Below are 23,945 nucleotides of genomic sequence, written 5' to 3'. Positions count from 1 at the left end.
AGGGCCCGAGCACTCACTGTGCGAGGACCCTATTGCTTTTTATTCGATTATTAGTTTTGAGTTCACCGTGTTTAAGGCCTGTTCTTCAGTAACAACCATAGACTGAATGAGTAACAACAGACCCAGAGGAGCTGATATCCAGTTTGTTCGGTGAGTAAACTTTTGTTTTCTTTATGCTTTACAGTCTTTATCATTATGTGTTCACTACACTCCACAAAAATAACTGTGTGTTTCTATGTGTTCTGACCGGAGAAGAGGAAACTGTTAGCATGCTAGTTACTGTCGTAGTGAATGTGATTTACGATGCTAACCAAGCTAGCTAGTTTGCTAATAGCTTTGCAATGCTGGGCCTACCAGTTCCCTCAGGGCTGCTAACCTGTGTTAATCAGGTGTTAAAATTAAGCTTAATTAAAAAGCAGGGCTGTTAACCTGTGTTAACCAGTTGTTTAAATTAAGCTCGATAAAAAGGTACATTTAAAAAGTCCATGAGGATGTGGTGATATTTGAGTTTAACATAATGTTTAGGCATAAATATGGTCAAATTGTCCCCCCCAATAAACTGAATTGTAAACTGGCCGATGAATAATAGTAATAAAACTGTTATGCTATGACGACAAGCAAAAAATCACCGCCGGAGCGATTAAGGAATTACGGTGTAGTGCAGCTCATGTACTCTTTCATGTAGTTGTGCATGTGGTTTGTCCAATATCTCTTTTCCACCAACGCGAACCAGGTTCCAGTTCCAGGCTGGTGCTTGTTGTCAGGGTGTGGGGGGCAGTTGGACCCAGACGCAGAGTTTAAACTTAAAGTGTAATTTTAATACAAAGGAAACGAGTCTTTAACAAACAAACTGGGAGCACAAAGGGAGAAAATACAGGAAGCTTACACGGGGGGTGCAGAGGTGCAGAGGCTCAGGAGACACGGGATACCGAAGTACAAGGATAGCAGGGCAGGAGATCCGGACAGGAGGACAGGACAGGAGATTAGGACGGGTATGCGGGTAGACACGAGAACACATGCGACAAGAGACATACGACGACGATCCGACAAGGACAAAGGGAAGAACCGAGGCTTAAATACAGACACACAGGGAAGGCAGGGGCAATTCGACACAGGTGTAACACATGAGGACTGGTGCAGACAATCACAGACAGGAAGTGAAGAAAGAAAACACAAGCAACAGAGACTACAAAATAAAACACGAAACAGAACACGGAGTGTGAAAACATGAAACAGGAGGAGATACAAAATAACTGAAAACACCTTGGGCATGGTGGAAACTACGCACAGGAAAATATGAAACCCTGACAGTACCCCCCCTCAAGGGCCGAATTCTAGACGGCCCAAAACTAGCACTTAGACGGGAGGGAGGAGGGGGGATCCGGAGGAGGGATTCCTGGACAGAGCACCGGGGCTCGGGCGGGCGGCGCGGAGGCCGGTCAGGGGCAGAGAACAGAGTCTCGGGCGGGCGGCGCGGTGGCCGATCAGGGACCGAGAACAAAGATTCCGGCGGGCGGCACCATGGCCTCTCAGGAACAGAGAAGGGCTCAGGGGGACGGCACCGTGGCCGATCAGGAACAGAGTACAGGGGCTCAGGAGGACGGCACCGTGGCCGATCAGGAACAGAGTACAGGGGCTCAGGAGGACGGCACCGTGGCCGATCAGGAACAGAGTACAGGGGCTCAGGAGGACGGCACCTTGGCCGATCAGGAACAGAGTACAGGGGCTCAGGAGGACGGCACCTTGGCCGCTCAGGGACAGAGTACAGGGGCTCAGGAGGACGGCACCGTGGCCGATCAGGAACAGAGTACAGGGGCTCAGGAGGACGGCACCTTGGCCGATCAGGAACAGAGTACAGGGGCTCAGGAGGACGACCCGGAGGCCGGTCAGGGACGGAGCACGGGAGCTCAGGAGATGACCGCCGCTTCTGCAGCTGTCCCGAAACATGAAGGGGCGCAGACCTCAGCCCTGGACGTGGGGCAGGAACCAGAGTCGCAGCTGCCGGGACCCCCGACGCCGGAACAGGAGTGGCGTCTGCCTGGACCGTCCAGCGCAGAACAGTAACTGGGACTGGCGTGGTTGCTGTCGGGACCCCCAAAGCCGGAACAGGAGTGGCGTCTGCCGGGACCGTCCGACGCAGAACAGGAACTTGAAGCACTGCGAGGACCCCCGACGTCGGAACAGGAGTGACGTCAGCCGGGATTCTTCGGCGCTGGACAGGAACTGGAAGAGACGCTGCGAGGATCCCTGACGTCGGAACAGGAGTGACGTCAGCCGGGATTCTCCGGCGCGGGACAGGGACTGGAGGAGACGCTGCGAGGATCCCTGACGTCGGAACAGGAGTGACGTCAGTCGGGATTCTCCGGCGCGGGACAGGAACTGGAAGAGACGCTGCGAGGATCCCTGACGTCGGAACAGGAGTGACGTCAGCCGGGATTCTCCGGCGCGGGACAGGGACTGGAGGAGACGCTGCGAGGATCCCTGATGTCGGAACAGAAGTGACGTCAGTCGGGACCCTCCGGCGCGGGACAGGAACTGAAGGAGACGCTGCGAGGATCCCCGTCAGCCGGGATTCTCCGGCGCGGGACAGGGACTGGAGGAGACGCTGCGAGGATCCCTGACGTCGGAACAGCAGTGACGTCAGCCGGGACCCTCCGGCGCGGGACAGGAACTGAAGGAGACGCTGCGAGGATCCCCGACGTCGGAACAGGAGTGACGTCAGTCGGGACCCTCCGGCGCGGGACAGGAACTGGAGTATATTCCGCGAGGACCCCCGACGTCGGAACAGGAGTGACGTCAGTCGGGACCCTCCGGCGCGGGACAGGAACTGGAGTATATTCCGCGAGGACCCCCGACGTCGGAACAGGAGTGACGTCAGCCGGGACCCTCCTGCGCGGGACAGGAACTGGAAGAGACGCTGCGAGGATCCCCGACGTCGGAACAGCAGTGACGTCAGCCGGGACCCTCCGGCGCGTAACAGGAACTGGAGTATATGCCGCGAGGACCCCCGACGTCGGAACAGGAGTGACGTCAGCCGGGACCCTCCGGCGCGGGACAGGAACTGGAAGAGACGCTGCGAGGATCCCCGACGTCGGAACAGGAGTGACGTCAGCCGGGATTCTCCGGCGCGGGACAGGGACTGGAGGAGACGGTGCGAGGATCCCTGACGTCGGAACAGCAGTGACGTCAGCCGGGACCCTCCGGCGCGGGACAGGAACTGAAGGAGACGCTGCGAGGATCCCCGACGTCGGAACAGGAGTGACGTCAGCCGGAACCCTCCGGCGCGAGACAGGAACTGGAAGAGACGCTGCGAGGATCCCCGACGTCGGAACAGCAGTGACGTCAGCCGGGACCCTCCGGCGCGTAACAGGAACTGGAGTATATGCCGCGAGGACCCCCGACGTCGGAACAGGAGTGACGTCAGCCGGGACCCTCCGGCGCGGGACAGGAACTGAAGGAGACGCTGCGAGGATCCCCGACGTCGGAACAGGAGTGACGTCAGCCGGGACCCTCCGGCGCGGAACAGGAGGGAACTGCGGCCCAGCCAGGACGGGGGACGGCTGCGGCCCAGCCAGGACAGGGGAAGGCTGTGGCTCAGCCAGGACAGGGGAAAGCTGTGGCTCAGCCAGGACTGGAGGTGAGGGGTTCCTGTTGTGGGCGCCCCCTCTCCGACGTCTGCCACCCCCAGCAGAGACTTTCTCCCTAAGGCTGCGGGGTCCTCCAAACGCCAGGCGGCTTCCCACGTACGGGTTTGTGGATGGGGCTGGAGGGTGGTGCCTGTGAACAGGCCAGAGAGGAGGGGGGTTCCTGCTCCGACATCTGCCACCCACAGCAGAAGCTTTCTGGAGGCTGCGGGGTCCTCCCCGAGCCAGGCGGCTTCCCACGTACGGGTTTGAGGATGGGACTGGAGGGTTGAGGAATTCTTGAAGTCTGTCCCTCACCTCCACGAGGTACGGGACGAAATGGCTCACCCAAGGGCGGTCTCTCAGCCATGCCTCCACAATAGAGATCTCCTCCAGGGTCTCTGCTTGGTGCTGGGTGCCCGGTGAACCCAGCTTGTCCACCAGACAATCCAAATAATAAACTTGTTCGTGAAAAAAACTAAACTCTGCTGGGTCCATATCTTTGGTCGGATCGTTCTGTCAGGGTGTGGGGGGCAGTTGGACCCAGACGCAGAGTTTAAACTTAATGTGTAATTTTAATACAAAGGAAACGAGTCTTTAACAAACAAACTGGGAGCACAAAGGGAGAAAATACAGGAAGCTTACACGGGGGGTGCAGAGGTGCAGAGGCTCAGGAGACACGGGATACCGAAGTACAAGGATAGCAGGGCAGGAGATCCGGACAGGAGGACAGGACAGGAGATTAGGACGGGTATGCGGGTAGACACGAGAACACATGCGACAAGAGACATACGACGACGATCCGACAAGGACAAAGGGAAGAACCGAGGCTTAAATACAGACACACAGGGAAGGCAGGGGCAATTCGACACAGGTGTAACACATGAGGACTGGTGCAGACAATCACAGACAGGAAGTGAAGAAAGAAAACACAAGCAACAGAGACTACAAAATAAAACACGAAACAGAACACGGAGTGTGAAAACATGAAACAGGAGGAGATACAAAATAACTGAAAACACCTTGGGCATGGTGGAAACTACGCACAGGAAAATATGAAACCCTGACACTTGTGCTGGTTTGCAGTTGCTTTCTAAGAAAAGGTTAGTGTAGGATCAATCAAAACCAATTTTCTAAACCTTTAGCTAATAACTGTACTTGTATTCATAGATCTATAGCAATGCATATATTTCTGTTCATTGTTAAAAAAAAGAATACAATAAAATATTAAACATTGCGGGCCTTAATGTGTTTGCTGTCTTATGTAATTGTATTTAAAAAAATATAAATAATAATATATCAAGTTATATAAAATACATAAAATGTTGATATTACCAAGCACACATTAGACTTACAATACAGTATTAAAGATTGTTTTAAATAAGAAAATACATACAAATTCATCTTGTGTGTTAATAATGAGTTGCGAGATTTTGGTCCCCCCCCAATGTTCACTTCATGACTACGGCCTTGTGTTTAAGTAACTTCTTACATGTGGTTAAACTGTAGCATTAACTTTCCTGATGACCTGCTGTATGTCTAAAGTTAATAAGGTACAAATTTGTGTGTAAATCTATGTAGCTTTGTAGTGACGCTGTCAGATTATACAGACTGTGTAGGAAAAGTTACCTACATTAGATTTTTATGGTTACATTAAGTTTTATGATTTCTCCTGGGCTGTGGTTGTTTGATTTCTTGGTTCTTGGTCTTTATTTCTACTTTAATCTGATTATTCAATTCTGATGTGCTAATGTCTGATTGTTACCAACTAATTCATTAATTCTATTTCTCTCTACCGACGTGCTTTTGTATGTTTTTTTTAATCATCCATGAATCTACCAGAGGCAGAAGGACTGAAGGTTTAGTTGATGATGAATACGTGAAACAACTGGACCTCATCCAACTATCAGATGACTGGTGTCAACAGAAGGAAGACCTCATGTATGGAGCAGAATATCTGATGCCATTCTTCAGGGTGTGGAGGAGAGAGACTGGATAACAACATCCTTAATTCTTTAATGAGATGTGATGATGATGTCGATAAACCACCTTCAGTTTCTTCTGAGATGACAGACCAACAGAACTTTGTGTTTCTTACCTTTTACTTAATTTCTGCTGTTTTTAGAGATGGTAGTAACATTTTTAAAACATAACACAAATAATTTATCCACAATTAGTAAATGAATCAACCTCAGCAGTCACAACCTTCACAGGTAAGTGTTTACCAATGTGACATGAAGAGTCCTCAATTGTAAACAGCTGGAACTGTACAACCTGAAGTTCACCGGGATTAATTGTGACTTCTATAACAAATATTTACTGCTTAACGCTTTAAAAGTATGTATTAGATATACAAACTCTTAAGTGTTTACTTAACCTCTGATATTTATGATTAAACTGAACTGAGTACTTTTCCCATTGACTACAGATGACTTGCCTGTTTTTTGCACATTTACCCTTTTCTTCCTTATAATAAATCAAACAGGACATTTTGATGAATTAATGTTCTAATTGTCATAAAATGTTGGCATAAGACACATAAGGAAAGTATTAACTCATATCTTAACTATCAATGATTGATTTGATTAAAACCAAAATGTAAAAGGCCTGTGATTAATTTCAAATTCCAACAACACGTTAAATGGTCTGTATTTATATGGCACTTTTCTAGTCTTGATGACCACTCTTTACAGTAGAGTTTTACATCACCCAACTTTATATCACATTAAACTACATGAATTAATTTATAATCCAACAAAAAATGGAATACAGTTGTGGATCAAGGTAAACATGATCTTCAATGTAGGAAGATTAATCTCTAGTGCTTAGAATTCAGAAAGTATAATTTAGAGTAGAAATGTTAGAATTGAGAGAGCACAATAGTAAAGTAGTGTAAATCTTATAGCACTTGATGCAGTCGTCTGTTCACTATAAGAGTAAAGTCCAAAGCCCAGAGGATCACAAGCTGGTCTTGTATATAAAATGTTTAACAGTGTGTGGTTTGACTGTAATGATGGTGATGGAGGAAAGATGCAAACAGTCCAGGAGCCATTATCCATCACAGTTCATGTAGCAGCTAACATCTGTTCTAACTTCTCTTCATGTTCTGCAGATTAAAAACAGTGTTAGAAAATATTTTACACAACACTATTTAACGTTAGCTCACACACTAACATCAGCTACAACTCATTACTGCTCTGAAATATGTGGACATGTGCATAACTGGCTTTTCAGATTATTAAACATGAACTTTACCTCAGATGATGAAGCCAACTGTGTTAGCAGCTAGTTCTCAGCGCAGTCCGGAGCTCGTTGTGGTCAGTGGCCGGTGTAGGTGGGTGTGTTTACAGTCCTCGAGTTGAGAGGTCAGAGGTCAGACCCAGCTCTTCCTTTTCTGTCCAAATATGGTAAAGTCCGGCTCAGCCTGGCGACAAATCGTCAAGTTGGCACTGATCAAATTCTAAACTCTCGGCTTCAAAACGAAAGTTCACAAACCAATGGATGACATCACGCTTGGTTGCCACGTGGTTCTAGATAGGGGAAGTAGAGACCTAACTATTACTATAGTAAATTACATTAGTATAAGTTTTTTTTTTGCTTTTCTTTCTCTTCCAGCTGTCCCATCAGCTCCACAAAACGTCATCTCCATAGTCAATGAGACCTCTCTGAGGCTGGAGTGGAGCCAACCACAGGAGGCTGGTGGCCGAGAAGATGTGGTCTACAACATCATATGTAAGAGCTGTGGCAGTGGACGAGGCGGCTGCACCCGCTGTGGAGACAACGTACAGTTTGTCCCACGCCAGCTGGGACTGACCGACACCCGTGTCCACATCAGCGACCTCCTGGCTCATACCCAGTACACCTTTGAAATACAAGCTGTCAATGGAGTGTCTGACCAGAGTCCATATTCACCACAGTACACATTTGTCAACATCACCACCAACCAGGCTGGTGAGGCTAAGCCATTATTTTGCACAGGATAACTTTACTTAATTGACTTCTTAATGATTTGATTAGTGATCATAAGTAGATCTAAAACTCTAAGTTCCAATTTCAGTATCTGTTTCAGCTTCACTGCCCATCAGCTTGTCTGCCCATCAGTACTTCTCAACTGCCTCTAACACTGCCCTACTTTTTCCTCAGCACCATCAGCAGTGTCCATTATCCACCAGGTCAGCAGAACTCCTAATAGTATCACACTGTCCTGGTCTCAGCCTGATCAGCCCAATGGAGTTATCCTGGACTATGAACTGCAGTACTATGAGAAGGTACAACAGTATTCATAATCAGGTTTTATTGCCAAGCAGGTTTACACATACAAGGAAGTATAAATATAAAAATAGGAAACATAAATTAAATGTAAAAAATTGTTCAATATGTACAGTTAGTCCGTTATTTGCCACGGGAAGTTAAAGTGTCACAGGCAGGGACATCAGTGCAGTTCATTGATAGGGTCCCAGGCCTTATGATGAGGCCAGCAGCAGTCAGGATAAAACGGTTGTGTCAAGGCTGGAAGGGGTCAGCCACAATCTTACCTGCACACGTCAGAGTCCTGGAGACGTACAGAACAAGGCATTCAAAAGACTTCATTACCACAGAAGTCAGGGCGACAGGTCTGTAGTCATTAAGTCCTGTGGTCCTTCGCTTTTGGGGGATGGGGATGATGGTGGAGGATTTGAAGCAGGTTGACACATGGCATGTCTCCAGTGAGGTGTTAAAAATGTCTGTGAACACTGGAGACAGCTGATCGGCACAGTGCTCCAGCTGCTTTGCGGGGGTTCTGTCTCCTGAAGAGCTTGTTAACGTCCCTCTCCAGGATGGAAAGGGGTGACACTGTGGTAGAGGGGGAAGGGGGCACTGTTGTGGGCATGTGCTGAGAGTCACAGACCCCTGCTGAGCTGGCATGGGTGATGCTCTTGGGTGAGGGCTGGTCATCGTGGGAAGGGGCGTAGCACAAGATTCTGGGCCCTATACACAAGCAGTCTCTGTGGGACCCCTTCCTCTCTCGATTTATGATGTCCCTCATGCATATTTAAAAATAAATTTCTATAAATAACAGAGTCAGCTGTACAAATGAATCTGTAGTGTTTGTTGGGATAGTCACTAATGAACAATACATACCAAATTTTGTATAAGTAAATATGAAATCTCACCACATTTCAATTCTCCTTTCTCAGACTTTTGCCTACTGTTACTTTACTATAGTTAAATGAGGTTTGTTTGGAGTATCATGCTTAAAATAACATTATTTAACATTTATTCAGGTATTTCATATGTGTGTGTGTGTGTGTGTGTGTGTGTGTGTGTGTGTGTGTGTGAACTAAGTGGGTGAACTGAGTGAATATTAATATCCCAGGAGATAAGACCCAGACACATGTTGAAGGCCTCTTCGAGGTCTGGGGGGAGACGAGCACAGTCTAAGATTTGTGGCCCTGATGTCATCTTGGCAGTTAGACAAGCAGAAATAGTATGCATAAGCACAGATAATATATAGTGTGGTATAATGGTAAAATTTTCCATTACAAAAGACAACTAACCAAAGACTTCATTAGACTCTTTAATTTGCAGAAACTTAAACTTCATGTTTAATTTACAGCTTTCATTCCATCAAGTATGAATTTATGAATGAATGTAATCTCTCATCTCCAGTGTTTCTGTTGACTGAATCCATTCACTTGTTTTTATTGTCAAATATTTGCATGAGTGGAAAATGCATGGCTTCATAAGGTATAGTACCGTATAGTACTGGTATTTATTTGAGCGCATAGGACTACTTTTATACAAGGAAATACAGTGATCACATCAGAAACCTCAGAAAGGCTGTAGGTATATTAAAGGTTAATGTAAAAAAAACTTCAGGTGAAGACCAATAGGCTCTCTTTCTCTCTTGTGCTCGCTCTCTCTCTCGCTCTCTCTTGCTCAACCTGTCTCTCTCTCTCTTGCTCACCCTGTCTCTCTCTCACACACACATTTATGTCCATCTTCAATATAAACCCTCTGTATAAACTCAGCTGTAGCTCCGCAGTGGATCATCACCCAGTGTGAAAGCAAGTAAGCTATTTTATTTAGTTGCGTTATTGTGAAAGGTTGGTCAGTGAATTTGTGTTTCCTGTAATCACCTTTCTGTGAAGAGAAATCTGTTAAAGGGGACATAGCATGCAAATTCCACTTTGTTAGTGCTTCTACACGTTAATGTGGGTATCTGGCATGTCTACCAACCCAAAAACTCTGGGAAAAAAACACTCGCGCGTTTTGTTATGGTTCCTCTAAGTCAGAAACGTCATGCTTGAGTGACTCGATTGAGCTTCCTGGGTTTTGTGTCGTAACAAGGCACTGGAAGTCTCCCTACATGGCCTTGGCCCACCCCCCACACTCGTTACGCCGGGTTTACACCGGAGGCTGCGAGGCAGTGTTCAGCACTACTGTAACACTGGCACAAACACACAGAGCCCCCCCACTCGTTACGCCGGGTTTACACCGGACACGGAAGCGCCGCTGCGAGGCAGCGCAGCGCCGTTCTCAAGCGTGCAGCCGCCTGGCTGTTCACACGGGACGTGCATTTCTCCGCGCTGGTCAGCCCCATAGACTGTATATATAAGGTCAGCCCGCGATTCTGCTTTCTCCGCTTGTTGTTATACCCGTTGAATGTCGGGGTTCGGGGGTAAATGGTGGTCTTCATAGCCCCCCCACCCCCACCCCTCTCTTTCTCTCTGTGTCTGTCTGCTTGTGTGCTTGTAGTGGATGGGCAGAGGGGGACATTTAATTATGTGATTGGGAAAATTAAAACTCCAGGACAACAGAAGGGGAATACAAAGTATGGGATGCATATTTGATCATTTATATCATATAAAATATGTAATTTATATCGTTTAAAATCATGGGGGGAGAGGGGGGAGGGGGGAGCTGGCTCATTAGCATTTAAAGGAACAGGCACTCAAAACAGGTCACTCTGTGGAGGGCTGTTTTATACAGGGTAAAAAGGGTGCTGTTTGAAATGATCCTTGTGGTATTTTGACCAAAGTATGTTACAGACATTTCATTAAGACCCCAAGGAACCATATCAACTTGTGGTAAAATGGGCATGCTATGTCCCCTTTAAGAGTTGTCTGCCCTCTGTTTCCTTTCTTTCTCTCTTTTCTTTTCAGACTACCCGACTTAACTTGCACTTTTCTGACCGACATTTGGAGTCCTTTCCAGACGGAAGCAGAGTCTTTAGCTGAGAATTAGTGTTGGAGTTTCACTGAGTACTGTCCTTAGCATCTCTCACCGCCCTGCTAAACTTTTACTTGGACACTTTAAACCTGTCCCTTTCCCCAGTCCTAAATGCCGTCTCCTTCACCAACCTTGACTGTCTGAGTTTGGCTGTGAACCAGGGTTTGTCATTTTTGTAACTCACCCTGGTACGTGATGGGATACAGAAACTGATGTATAAAGTCACAGCCTCTGTGTATTCATCCAGACGGTAGTGTCGTGTTCTTTTGTCCCAAGGTATGAGAAGAACCGGTCTCGGTTTGGTTCAACAAGTATTTATTTAGAAGCAATGAAAAGGTACAGCATAGCCATGGGCACTCAATGCACAGCCTCGGCCATCTAGTAGCATGGGGTAGTCAAGAGTCGCGCCGAACGGACGGCGGGTGCAATACTTATAATAGTAGGTAGAACTTCATTCGGTCAATAACGAGGGGGAGTCGCCGTGGTTTAGACATGGCTCTCCCTATCTGGTGCGCAGGCGTGGTCCCAGCCTCTTGGCACTGGAATCCACGAATGATGACGAGCCGCTCCCAGTTTCGCCCCTCCTTCATCTTCACATTCTGACAGTGTTTGGTTTTGTTTTTTACAAACAAGCCTTGACCCGGCTGAAGCCTTGTGAGTCTTCAGTAGTTTTGCAGATATGGTGTTTTTGTTCATTGGAGTAAGGAACATTGTGTTCCTGCTTTATCGGCTGTATGTTCTGTGTGCGTAAGCATGCGCATTTTCCAGACAAGACAACGCCTTTCCTATCTGGCCTTCAGAACCTGGGGTAGCTGCTTGAATTCTTTCTAAGGCGTAGGTCACAGTTTTTTATGAGCATTCATGTATGTGTGATGTTGAATAAAGCTAAGGGAGGTAGGCTGTAATATTAAAAAGGTTAGGTATGAAAACAAGTTTAAGTACAGTGTATTGTATGCCATGGATTACAGTCTCCACAAATCCCTCCTTTCACACCATTTCATGGTGTGAACAACTTCGCCCAGCTTGTAGCCATTGATACATATACATGGTGTGTATGCTGAGGTGCGTAGCTGAGTTTAAAGTAGAGTATACAAGCTTATATTTGGAAATAATCAAGACAAGACATACAGATAGACCCTCCTTTTGTGGTCAACGTATTACTTTAAGGTTTTGAGGAGGAGTCGGCCAAATCAGTGGCTACTTCTCGTAAAGACCGAGAAGGTGGGTCAGCGGGTACACAATGTGTGAGGTGGTGCCAAATTGCTCCTGTTTTTTCATTTTACTCGGATCGCATGTGAGGTACACTCTGTTACCTCCCAAGGTCCTGTCCACCTAGGGTCGGGCCACTTTCTCTTGTGAACTTTGACCCTAACCCAATCACCCGGTCTTACTGGAACAGGAGTCTCCGTTGGGGTCTCGTCAGAACGTCCGGCAGCCGCCTGGACCTGTGCAGACAAAACACTTCTCCTGACATACATCCAACCCGGGTCCATACCCAGGGTCTCGAGGAGGCCCTGGCATGGGCCGTCCTGTGAGAAGCTCATGTGGGGATAGATGGGTGACACCATTGGATGAACTTCTCATTGACATGAGCGCCAAGGGCAGTGCTTCAACCCACGTGAGTGAGGTGTTGTGACATGCTTTGGCTATCTTCCTTTTTAATGTCTGGTTTGCTCTTTCTACCAATCCTTGCGACTGGGGGTGATACACGGAACCAAATCGATGCATGATCCCTAGTGCGGCTTCTACCGTACCTAGATGTTTGTTGGTGAAGTGGGACCCGTTGTCTGATCTGAGGACTCGGGGAACTCCATACCTGGGTATGAGTTCATTTCTTAACCATTTGATCACTGTTTTAGCGTCCTCCCGTCGGCAGGGTATTGCTTCGAGCCATTTGGTGTATCTTTCTACCATTACTAACATGTACCTATATCCCTGTACTCGGTGGTCAGCGCCCATATCTGTGAAATCAATGCATATTTCTTTGAATGGCACATCAGGAACAGGGAAACGGCCCATGGGGCATTTGTATGGTCTTTTAGGGTTGTGTGCATTGCATGTATCGCATTCGTGTACAAAGTTCTCTACCAGGGCTACCATGTGTGGATGCCACCAGAGCTTTTCCATGTTCTTCTGAGTCTGTTTCTTACTGATGTGTGTAGGTCCATGGGCCTGTTTGAGAAGTATCTGGGCTAGTTTGGCTGGGACAGCTAACCGTCCGCTGTGTGCTCTCCATAGGCCTTTTACATCTTTCGACGCTCCATGGTTCAACCATTGCCTGAGGTTCGAGTGGTATGTTTTCCTTCATGTGTCTGTTCCACGACGGCATAGGCGGCCACGTTTCCGTGTTCTCCTTTGTAGCAGCAGCCGTCGGTGAACAGTGTCATATCTGGTTGTTCTAATGGTTCGGATTGGAGATCTTCTCTGAGTTTGATCTCTTCTTGGGAGAGGGCATCACAGTTATGTGGGGCGTGTGTGTCCGATGTCATTCCATTAGCCATGTTGATGGGTTTGGATTCGAAGGTGATGTGAGGCTGTTGGATCGCCTGGTAGATTTTGATTTTTCGGGCTGGTGAAAAAGTAAATGCCTTAGAGTTCAGAAACGCAGTGATGCCGTGGTCCGAGTTGACTTTTAGGGGGTGACACATAACAATGTGGCTGGTCTTTGTAACGGCCTTTGTTAGCGCGGCCATGTACCTGGCGCATGCAGTTTGTCCTCTTTCTATGGAGTCCAGCCTGGAACTGTGGTACATCAGCACATTCCTGGTTCCCTCCTTTTTCTGAAACAGGACTGCATTCACCACCGCTCCTGTTTTCGGAAACATCTAAGTGAAAGTCTGCATCGTAATCAGGTGAAGCCGAACTTGCAGCATGGGCAAGCGCCTGTTTGGTGGCGGTAAAGACTTCTTCTGCGGCAACAGTCCATTTCAGGGGTGCCGTGAGGTTTCTGTTGCCCGCTGCAGCCACCATGTCTCTTAGAGGTTGTGTGAGGTCCACGTATCGTGGGACGTGGTTACGGCTGTAGCCAGTGAGGCCTAGAAAGGCCAGCATCTGTTGCACAGTTGTTGGTTGTCCATGGTTGAGAATGGAGGTCCTTTGTGAGTTGGTGAGCATCACACTGTTGGCCAAGATCATTCTTCCTAAGAAGGTGACGTTCCGCCTGCAGACTTAGACCTTGTCTTTGTTGACCTTGTATCCACAGGTCGCCAATTGACGCAGTAACGCGTGCGTGGCTTGGAGGCAGGTGGTGATGTTGGGGGCTGCCAGTAACAGGTCGTCCACATATTGGAGGAGCATAGTGCCCTCTGGCCAGGTCATGTCTTGTAGGTCCTGTTTGAGAGCCCTATTGAAAATACCGGGGCTGTCTCGGAATCCTTGGGGCATCCTGGAGTAAGTGTACTGTTGTCCTTGGTACGTAAATGCAAACATGGCTTGTGAGTCTGGATCCAGCGGGAGGCAGAAGAAGGCGTTGGCTAAGTCTATGACTGTGAAAAACTGGTGAGACGGGTTCAGGTTCTGTAGGGCCAGGTAAGGATCGGGTACTGGACAGCCTGTAGGTTCTGTGGCGTCATTAATGGCTCTGAGCGTGGCTATCTGTTCCCTTTTGGTGCTGAGCAGGGACTTCAGCTTGAGGATCTCTCCCATCCAAGCCTCTTTGTCTTTGTCCGCCACTGTGCTCAACTCCAGATTGGCGAGTCTCTGGCGCGACAGCTCTGTGGTGCGGTCCACTGCCTGCTGCAAGTGGAGGATCTGGTCGCTAATGATGGCTACAAGGTTGTAGATGTTCATGGGTTCTGGGCGGTGCTCTGGGGCCGGAGATGTAGTAGCTGCGGTGCTGCTGGAGTCGGTCTTTCCAAACTCAGTCTTGGTGACCAGCCCCTGCTGATAAGTACGAAAGTCTGGTGCTCTTTCCCTTCGTTCCCTCGTCTCACCATGACCTTGCCTTCCTTGTAGTAGTCGAGAATGACACGGTTAGGGGTCTCATTGTTGCACATACAAACGTGGTTGTAGAGATTGGCCAGCTCCTCACTGAAGGCTATTAGCTCATCCTGGGCCACATTAAGGCCGCCTTGTGATTCTCCTGCAGCCTTGCTGACCAAATTAAGCTCCTTCTCCAGATGAGTCACCTCTGCTTTATCTACTTGACTGATCTTCTCAAGGGACGCTAAACTTGACCTCAAGTCATGGACGTCACTCTCCAACTGCGTTCGCTCGTCTTCATACTGAGTACGACACTCCTCGTATTCTGCTCTAAGCGTTTTCAGTTCCTGCCTCAGCTCCCCCAGCTTCAGACACAGCCAAAGTTCACACAGTGTATTTACACTGCAGGATCTCAGGCCCGTTGATGTCCAGCTCGTAGTAGTCTCTGTAGTGGCTGTCCCGGTCTTTTTCACTGTCGAAGGCAGACTGGCGCTCCTTACTGGCCTGAAGCTTCCTCATGGCGGTGAGGTTCTCCGTCAGTTTGTTGACAGTTTCCTTTTGCTCGGACACAGTCCCATAGGCCCGTTCCAGCTGCTTCTGGTTCTCCTGTAGAGAGTTTATCAAGGCCATTTTCTCCCGCTCCACCTGACTGAGCTGCTGTTTCAGTTTCTGGATCTCGGAGTTGTTGAGCTCACTGAGCAGGTCATCTACCAGGCTGGGAGCCGGCTTGAAGGGCTCTCCTCTCTTGTTCACAGCGGCTCTGTTGTCTTCGTCGCCCTCACCGGCCTTCATTAAGCCATTCTCGAAGCCTCTGATTAGATCATCGTTGTCGGGCTCGCTGATGGTGGAGGGATCGTCGTGGAGTTTCAGGTTGTCGAGGGAGACATTAAAAGAGCTGTTGTATACAGAGCCACCGATGGTCATCGAGTGGGAGAGCTGCTTGCGCAGGGAGGCCTTCTGCTCGCGCTTGGTTTAGATCGTCTCTAAGGCCTCTGTTAGCTGCCGCTCTGCAATTTCTCTAAGACGCATGGCTTCCTCCAGCTGGCTGTGCAGACACTGGGAGTCCTCCTCCAGACGCCGGAGCTCATGCTTTAGACCTTCGAATTCCACCTGGTTCTGTCTAAGCACAGATACTTCTTTCTGAAGAGAGATGTTCTCCTCTTCCAGCTCGCTGTAGTCCTGCAGCAGACGAGCCTCTCACACCTTGTACTCTCTGATGTCATCACGTTGCTGACCACGCTGTAGCTCTACCAGCTCTGAACTCTCTTTCATCTCCAGGACAATGGAGGACAGACGATCGCTTTCAGCTTGTGCACTGGTCAGGGAGGCTTTGGCCTGTCGGAGTTCATTCTGCAACTCCAGGACTTTCTGCTGGTAGACAGCCTCTTTACTGGCAGACTCCAGAATCAGAGTCTCTTCCATGCTTTCTCCATCTGCTGCCACCTTCCTTTGGATTGAGTAAGCTTGTCCAAAGGCCTCCTTCAGCTGGTCCCGCTCCTGCCGGACCGTCTCGTGTTCCGTCTCCAGCTCGTCGAACCTCTGCTTCAGCTGCTGTTTCTCCTCCAGCACCGCCAGCCCGTACTCCGCCGCCTGGATCTTCTCGCGGGTCGTCTCGCGGAGCTCCAGGGTGAGATGCTCCACCTCGGCCCGGAGCCACTGCGGCCCGGCCTCTGTCACCAGCAACCCTTCGGGATATTCCCGCTCCTCCATGGTCATCGCCGGCTCGAGGCGCAACTGTAACGGGACCCAGCCCAGCCATGGAGTCTGTGTGGTGGGTCCAGGTCAGGTCATCACTGATGTGAACCCCGAGGAACCTGAAATTGCTGACTCTCTCCACCGTAGTCCCATTGATGGAGAGGGGGGGGGGGGGGGGGGTGTTCTACACCTTGTCTCTGCCTGTAGTCCACGATCAGCTCCTTCGTTTTGCCGACATATAACGGTCGTGTCATCAGCAAATTTGATTATGGTGTTGGAGCTGTGGGTGGCCACGCAATCATGCATGAACAGGGAGTACAGGAGAGGACTGAGCACGCAGCCCTGGGGGGCACCGGTGTTGAGTCAGTGGAGGTGAGTGCTACTGGGCAGTAGTCGTTCAGGCAGAGGGTTTTCTTTTTCTTCAGAACAGGGACAATGATGTTCTCCTTGAAGCATGTGGGGACAACAGACTGGAGCAGTGACAGGTTGAAAATGTATCTACCAGCTGATCTGCACACACCTTGAGAGCTCGGCCAGGGATGCCATCAGGTCCAGGTGACTTGTGTGTGTTAATCCGGTTAAGTGATCTCCACGCATCTGCCCTGGATATTACAGGGGGGCAGCGGTCCTCCTGGGCCTCTTGTATCTCCAAGAGATTAGATCTTAGATGTCCTCACAACAGATTTTGAGAGAATCAGGTGGACCATAACGTGGTCAGAGGGTCCCAGTGCAGCTTGGGGGTTGGCGTGATATACACCACTGACTGTCGTGTAACGGTGATTCAAAGTGTTCTTCTCTCTGGTCGGACATTCAATAAACGGTTTGCATTTGGGGAGTTCGTGACTGAGATTTCCCTTGTCAAAATCGCAGAGAATACTAACTTAGGTGTCACGGTATGTCCACTCCACTCGGTGTAATGTAAAAATCAACCAAATGAATGAGGCAAGCTCACGGGGGAGTAGAAGGGTTTACAGTTACGAAAAAAAAAATTCCAGAACAGGAGAAGAGTGCTTCTGAATGACTGTTACGTTGCACCAGCTGCTGTTTGTATAAAAACAGATTCCCCCACCTTTTGTATTGCCGGAGAGTTCCATCTCGCTGTCCGCTCTGAACAGCTGGAAGCCTTCAAACTGCAGCGCAGAGTCTGGTGTTGATCCACACAGCCACGTCTCCATTAAACACAAGACAGAAGATGAAGAAAGGTCTCTGTTTCTAGCCACCAGGAGCTGAAGTTCATCCAGTTTGTTGCTCAGTGAATGCATGTTGCAGATAAATATTACTGGGAGAGGTCTATGATGTCCGTGTCTGCGGAGACGCATGAGCGCTCCAGCAAATCTCCCCCTCACTGTGTTGGCAATGGTGAGGGCACCTTTAACCAGAATGTCCAATAATTCCATGGATGAACACAAAGATTATGGAAAAGAATCCGCTGGAGTTGTTCCCTTGATGTTCAGGAGCTCTTCTCTGGTGAAAGAGCTGCGGGTATCACAACAGAAAACGGTGTTAATGTCAGGTTTAGTGGAAACAGGAGGACCCAGAAATGCAGAGCAGAAAAGTAGTAAAACAAAAAGTGTACTTTAATGAAAGGCAAAGTTCTTACAGAGAAAAAACTAGATTCAATAAACTCAAAACGGCTAACAGCCACTAGACACTAGACACTCACTTCAGAGGGATGATAGAGGAGAAACGACAACGAACTAACAAAGACAAATGGAGGCACAGAGACTTATAAACACAGGGATGAAGGGGTAATTGGACACAGGTGAAACACACAGGGGCAGGAGATAGGACATAAAATAAAATAGGAAACTGAAAACTCAGAGAACACAAATCCAAAACATAAGGAAAACACAGGCACAGGGAAAACAAACCAAGAGTCTATAAACCAAAACCAAAACCACTCCTCATGCAGGAGGCAAAGTCAAGAGTAATAAGTTCATAGTCATGACAGTTAACACAAAAAACAAGACAGAAAAGTGCGCACAAACATACTGAACATAACGTTCGCTGCATCATCTTGGATTAAGGAGCCGATGACAAAAGCAGTTCCTCCACATTTCTCCCATATTTGATAGAGACAATATTACTGCTCTATATTTATAGTTTAAATAGTTTTCAGCAATTACTTACAGATTTCATCTGATTATGTTTAGGTTTATAATTTGTGATGAATGTTTTTCAGAACCAGGCAGAGTGGAACTCATCTCTAACAAGGAGTCAGACCAACACTGCACTCATACGAAGCCTGAAGCCTGGAACTATTTACATCTTTCAGGTTCGAGCTCGGACTGTTGCTGGATTTGGACGCTTCAGTGGCAAAATGCACTTCCAAACGATGACTGAAGGTAAGATTGACAATAATAATTCAAGTTCAGTTTAATTAATTTCAAATCAATTAATTTTTATTTGTGTAGATTATTATTATTATTATTATTATTATTATTATTATTATTATTATTATTATTATTATCTGAAGGCACATTACATAGTCAGGTTGAAATCTTACAATATTATTGAGAGAAACTCAACAGTTCCAACCATGAGCAAGCACGAGGTGACAGTGGAGAGAAAAAACCTGGAAGTAAAGAATGAGAAAACACTTCGAGAAACTCATTATTGGTAATCATGCCATGGAGGAAATCCGCATGTAAAATGTTGTTTTTTCCCGTTATTTTTTGTCTTTTGACCTGTAGATGAATATAACTCCAGTATCCAGGAGAAGCTCCCTCTCATAATTGGTTCAGCGGCTGCAGGGGTGGTTTTCATCATTGCCATCTCTGTCTTTATCATTGTCTGCCACAGGTGAGTCTGTAATATAGCACAACATGAAGTGATCATATTGTTTTTTTAATAATCTCCTTTATGTTTTGGGCAGTGAAAGAACAAAAATACAGCATCATGAGACACAATAACAAATGACCTAGAGAGCTGAAGTGCAATTATTAGATAAATTGCCTGGGAAAGATATTTCATTGAGGAATATTGGTCAGATGCAGATTATTAATTAAGAGAGAGGGCTTAACACAGATACAGTCCTTGTGTGTTAATACAGCCAACAGATTCAGTTATATTGGTTGTGGTGTTGGGGGGGAAGGGGGTCGTCATGTGTGAAAAGGAGAAGCCAGTTCCTATGGTGGCATCAACCTTGATGCCAGGGTTAGTTAGGGTTATAGGAATTTTATTGGGTTGGATGGTATTGAATTTGGAGCTATAGTCAACAAATAGCATCCGTATATATGTGTCTTGCTGATCCAGGTGGTGCTGGTCCAAGGTGGCGGGGATGAAACTTTTTATGTATGACCGAATGATCTCTCATCGCACTTCATTACTATGGGTGTCAGGGCCATTGGGCGATAGTCATTCAAGGACTTGCCTGTTTCCGCATGGAGATGATTGTAGCTGACTTGAGGCAGGATGGGACAGTGGCCTGTTCCAGAGAGATGTTAAACAGGCTTTATTAAAATGCTGTCAATTGTCTTATGTTATATATAATAATAGGGTATAATAGGCTAACATATTTCAGGAACTGTCCAGTAACCCCATCAGGTCCAGGAGCTTTGTTGGTTTGATTTGTCTTAGGGCCTGTCTCATTCTGGGAGTGCTGTACCAGTGTGCTTGATGTAGCCTCCTGCGATGTCAGCTTATTAATGGGGTGGTTTTGTTGGAGCACAGGGCCAGATTCTACATCCAGTCTTCTATTCCAACACGTAAACTACACAATTACTGGAGTCCCAATAGTATTAAAAATAATTAACTGGAGATTATTAAAGTTCAGTGCAATAGAGTTTATTCTTTCACAAAAGATAAACCCGAGCTGGCTTAGGACCAAACGACAGCTAGCAAGGAATTGCTTGTTTTAAATAATCAACAACAATGAACAATTTGCAGGTGTGATTAATGTAGCGGGGTGAACTCAATGTCGGCCTCACATAGCTTTTTATCTTCCAAGAACCTCTCAATGGGCCTCATTTACTATGTGCGCAGAAATGTTCTTACTCTCCGCAGAAAATAAGTGTGTGCGCAAAATCACCCCAGATTCATGACACGTGCGCCCCAGCCGATTTTGTTCTCAACACCATGCTTTTGTTTGTGAATCAGAATCATTCTAAATTGACAGGCGCGTATCACTCTCTGCAATTAGCATACCACCACGCCTCTATTTCTTCTTGACATAAGGACATCCGTATGTCAAGAAGAGAGCAGTGTGCTGAACAGTTGAAGTTATGAGAGATCGCCCGAAAAGGTAAAAAACACAAGAATCTCACAACAGCAGAAATTGAAGGCGTCGGAGGTGGAATACACAAAATACACACTATTCTGTAGTGTGTCCTCCGGAGAGTGATGATGTAATAAACATTTTTTGCCTGGGCTGCAATAACTGAGACGCTGTGTCGTGCACAGAGCTGAACACTAGAGCTGTGGACATTTCTCTAAGATGCATCGCGACTCCGACGTGGACTCTCGCTGAATAATTATAACACCGCTGCTTCAGGATCAGGACAGAAGCACATTAAAGGTCCGGTCTGTGTCTCTGTCAGAGTCTGCTTCCTCCTCACTCCTCTGACCTGAGCTCACTTTACTCTTTAACATTAAACACCATGACTGATAGGACACGTACAGTGCTGATGTTTACTTTGTGTTTGTTTGATTCACTTTAGAGTTTGAGACACATGTTAAACCTGCTACACAACACGAGACGTAACGTGACGCGCACAGTCAGGACATCAAGGTTAAAGTGACGGAACGATCCGGAGACATGATCTAACATCATCGATTAATAACTGAATACATGTGATTATCAGTTCATGTGAAGAGGGACAGAAACGAGCACACACACACACACACACACTAAATTTGTTCGCAGAGTACGAACAAATTTAGGTACGAACATATTGATGAATCCCAGATTTATGCGTCAAACATTCGCAGTAAATTGTTAGTAAATGAGGCCCAATGTCCGTGGGCTTTGGGTTAACTTTGGTTGTTGTGTTGCCAGTGCTGCTACCATTGGCATTAGCATTAGCTTCCAGACTTGTTCCCAGGTTGTTTTACGATGCTTCCCTTTTGGTGGAAGTTTTGGGAGATCAGAATTACAGTCCACTACATCAGCAATGTCTTAGTTTTGCTGTAGGGTAGTTTTATCAGCAGTTAAGCAGGATTGGAGGCAGAATGTATCAAAGTGTATTAGAGCAGTCACATCGCCATTCCCCTGGAGGTGAAATAATATTGTTACAAAACACCATGTCAAAGAAACATCACTTAATGATGATTTATTTTCACTACTAACTGTTTGATAAGACTTAGCAACAGTAAACTTAACCACATACTAATTGTGCTATAAAAACAAAACAAAGAGCTAAAACAGCCTAAACAGGGGGAATGTGATGATATAGAAATACTGATGAATACAGGGCTAAACAAGTAGATCATGTTGAAATATACTATAGTTTTCAAGGTAACAGAAACATATGGCAACATATTCAATGTGTTCTTTTGGTGTTGAGAAAATCAGTTGTAAACTATTGTGGGTTGTAGGTGCTAATGGTCTTTATTAACGTTTCCTTTGGTTTATCATCCAAATCACATGGTCATGCAAGCCTCTGTGTGTTTGTCCACAGCAGGAGAAGTTCAGACAGACCAGAATCAGAGTATACAGACAAACTCCAGCATTATAACAGTGGACACAGTAAGTACTTTTTACTCTCAAAAGTATGTTGTCACAGCCATTTAACTCTAATGCTTAATAATACTTTTTTTTAAGAATACAGTTACGGCCAATTAGTAATCTGGCCATGGTAAAGGTTTACTTCTTAAAGAGGCAGTGCGTAGACTTTAGTGACATCTAGTGGTGAGGTATCATGTTGCAGCTGAATATCCCTCACCTAACCCTCCCTTTCCAAACATGAAAGAGAACCTGTGGTAGCCTTCAGTTGTCATAAAAACTCAAAAGGTGTTTAGTTTGTCCAGTTTGGACTACTGTAAAAAAAAACATGGCAGCCTCCATAGAGAGGACCCGCTCCCGATGTATTTATAAAGTATTTAAATATAAAGGGCCCTATCTAGTGAAAACGTCACTAGGATTATTTTAAATTCAATTTCTGCCAATAGATCCCTTTCACCTAAATCTTACACACTGGACCTTTAAAAACCTGAAAAATCATGAAGCTTTTTCAGGGACTAAGAAACTGGTTAACTTCCAGCAGTAATGCAATGAATTCCCACAACTTTCCCATAACCGGACATGATGCTTGTTTCACTGTTTAGTTTACTATGAGGGTAACTGTTACGCTTAGGTTACGCTACAAGGAAAAGAGTGCTGGCCTTCAAAATTGATTTAATGATTGGTTGATCCAGCTGTCACTTCCTAAACAAACTCACACTGCAATGACCTTCTGTACGGTACTGAAATCCTAACCATAGACTGTATATAAAAGATCAACGTAGCTTCCGGTTCTAAAAGAAGAAGCCTATGCGGAAGTGCTTAAAGAGAGAGAGAGAGAGAGGGTTTAAGGCCTGTTCTTCAGTAACAACAGACAAAGAGGAGCTGATGTCTCCAGTTTGTTCGGTGAGTAAACTTTTGTTTTATCAACCTTTTACAGTCTTTATCTTCACGTGTTCTTTATGCTCTAGAGTTACTGTGTTTCTAGGTGTTCTGACTGGAGAAGAGGAAACTGTTAGCATGCTAGTTACGGTCCCAGTGAATGTGAATTACGATGCTTACAAAGCTAGCTAGTTAGCCGATAGCTTTGCAATGCTGGGCCTACCAGTTACCTCAGGGCTGCTAACCTGTGTTAACCAGGTGTTAAAGTTAAGCTCGATAAAAAGGTAAATTTAAAAAGTCCATGAGGACGTGGTGATAGTTCAGTTTAACATAATGTTTAGGTAACTTCTTACATGTTGTGTCTAAACTTAATCAGGTAAAAAGTTGTGTGTTTGTAGTTATGTAGTGAAGCTGTCAGGTTATACTGACTGTTTAGGAAAAACAGACAGTAAGTTATCTAAATTTGATTTTCAGATTCAGTTTTATGATTTATCCTGGGCTGTGTGTTTGACTTCTTGGTGCCAGTGTCTTAATTTCTACTTTAATCTGATTATTTAGTTCTGATGTGATAAAGTCTGATTGTTACAAACTAATTCATAAATTATTTTTCTATCTCTCTCTGCTGACGTGCTTTTTAAAAAAAATTGTTATCATCCATGAATCTACCAGAGGCAGAAGGGCTGAAGGTTTAGTTGATGATGATGACGTGAAACAACTGGACCTCATCCAACTATCAGATGACTGGTGTCAACAGAAGGAAGACCTCATGTATGGAGCAGAATATTTGGTGCCATTCTTCAGGGTGTGGAGGAGAGAGACTGGATAACAACATCCTTAATTCTTTAATGAGATGTGATGATGATGTCGATAAACCACCTTCAGTTTCTTCTGAGATGACAGACCAACAGAACTTTGTGTTTGATTCTCTATATTCTAAGCTTCAGTTTCTTACC

At 46.4% G+C, this 23,945-nt stretch overlaps 1 protein-coding gene and 1 long non-coding RNA gene across 10 annotated transcripts in view; one reads left to right on the top strand and one right to left on the bottom strand.

The window, feature by feature from the left end:
• Positions 1-23,945, top strand: part of LOC117764397 (ephrin type-B receptor 2-like) — a 95,467-nt gene that overhangs the window by 61,288 nt on the left and 10,234 nt on the right. For all 9 annotated transcript variants that reach the window (XM_034590115.1, XM_034590112.1, XM_034590111.1 and 6 more), the window contains 5 exons: positions 7,239-7,574; positions 7,767-7,891; positions 18,634-18,796; positions 19,145-19,253; positions 22,070-22,137. In XM_034590115.1, coding sequence (XP_034446006.1) covers positions 7,239-7,574; positions 7,767-7,891; positions 18,634-18,796; positions 19,145-19,253; positions 22,070-22,137 — 801 coding nt within the window. The remainder of the gene's footprint in view (positions 1-7,238; positions 7,575-7,766; positions 7,892-18,633; positions 18,797-19,144; positions 19,254-22,069; positions 22,138-23,945) is intronic.
• LOC117764399 lies at positions 36-23,083 on the bottom strand. Its single transcript, XR_004614386.1, has 3 exons — positions 22,983-23,083; positions 14,774-14,778; positions 36-83 (listed from the first exon to the last, which is right to left on the bottom strand). It is a non-coding gene; the product is annotated as an uncharacterized LOC117764399 (long non-coding RNA).

Source organism: Hippoglossus hippoglossus, chromosome 7, assembly GCF_009819705.1.
Source record: "Hippoglossus hippoglossus isolate fHipHip1 chromosome 7, fHipHip1.pri, whole genome shotgun sequence".
Lineage (NCBI taxonomy): Eukaryota > Metazoa > Chordata > Actinopteri > Pleuronectiformes > Pleuronectidae > Hippoglossus > Hippoglossus hippoglossus.
This window is presented reverse-complemented; position numbering and strand designations above follow the sequence as displayed.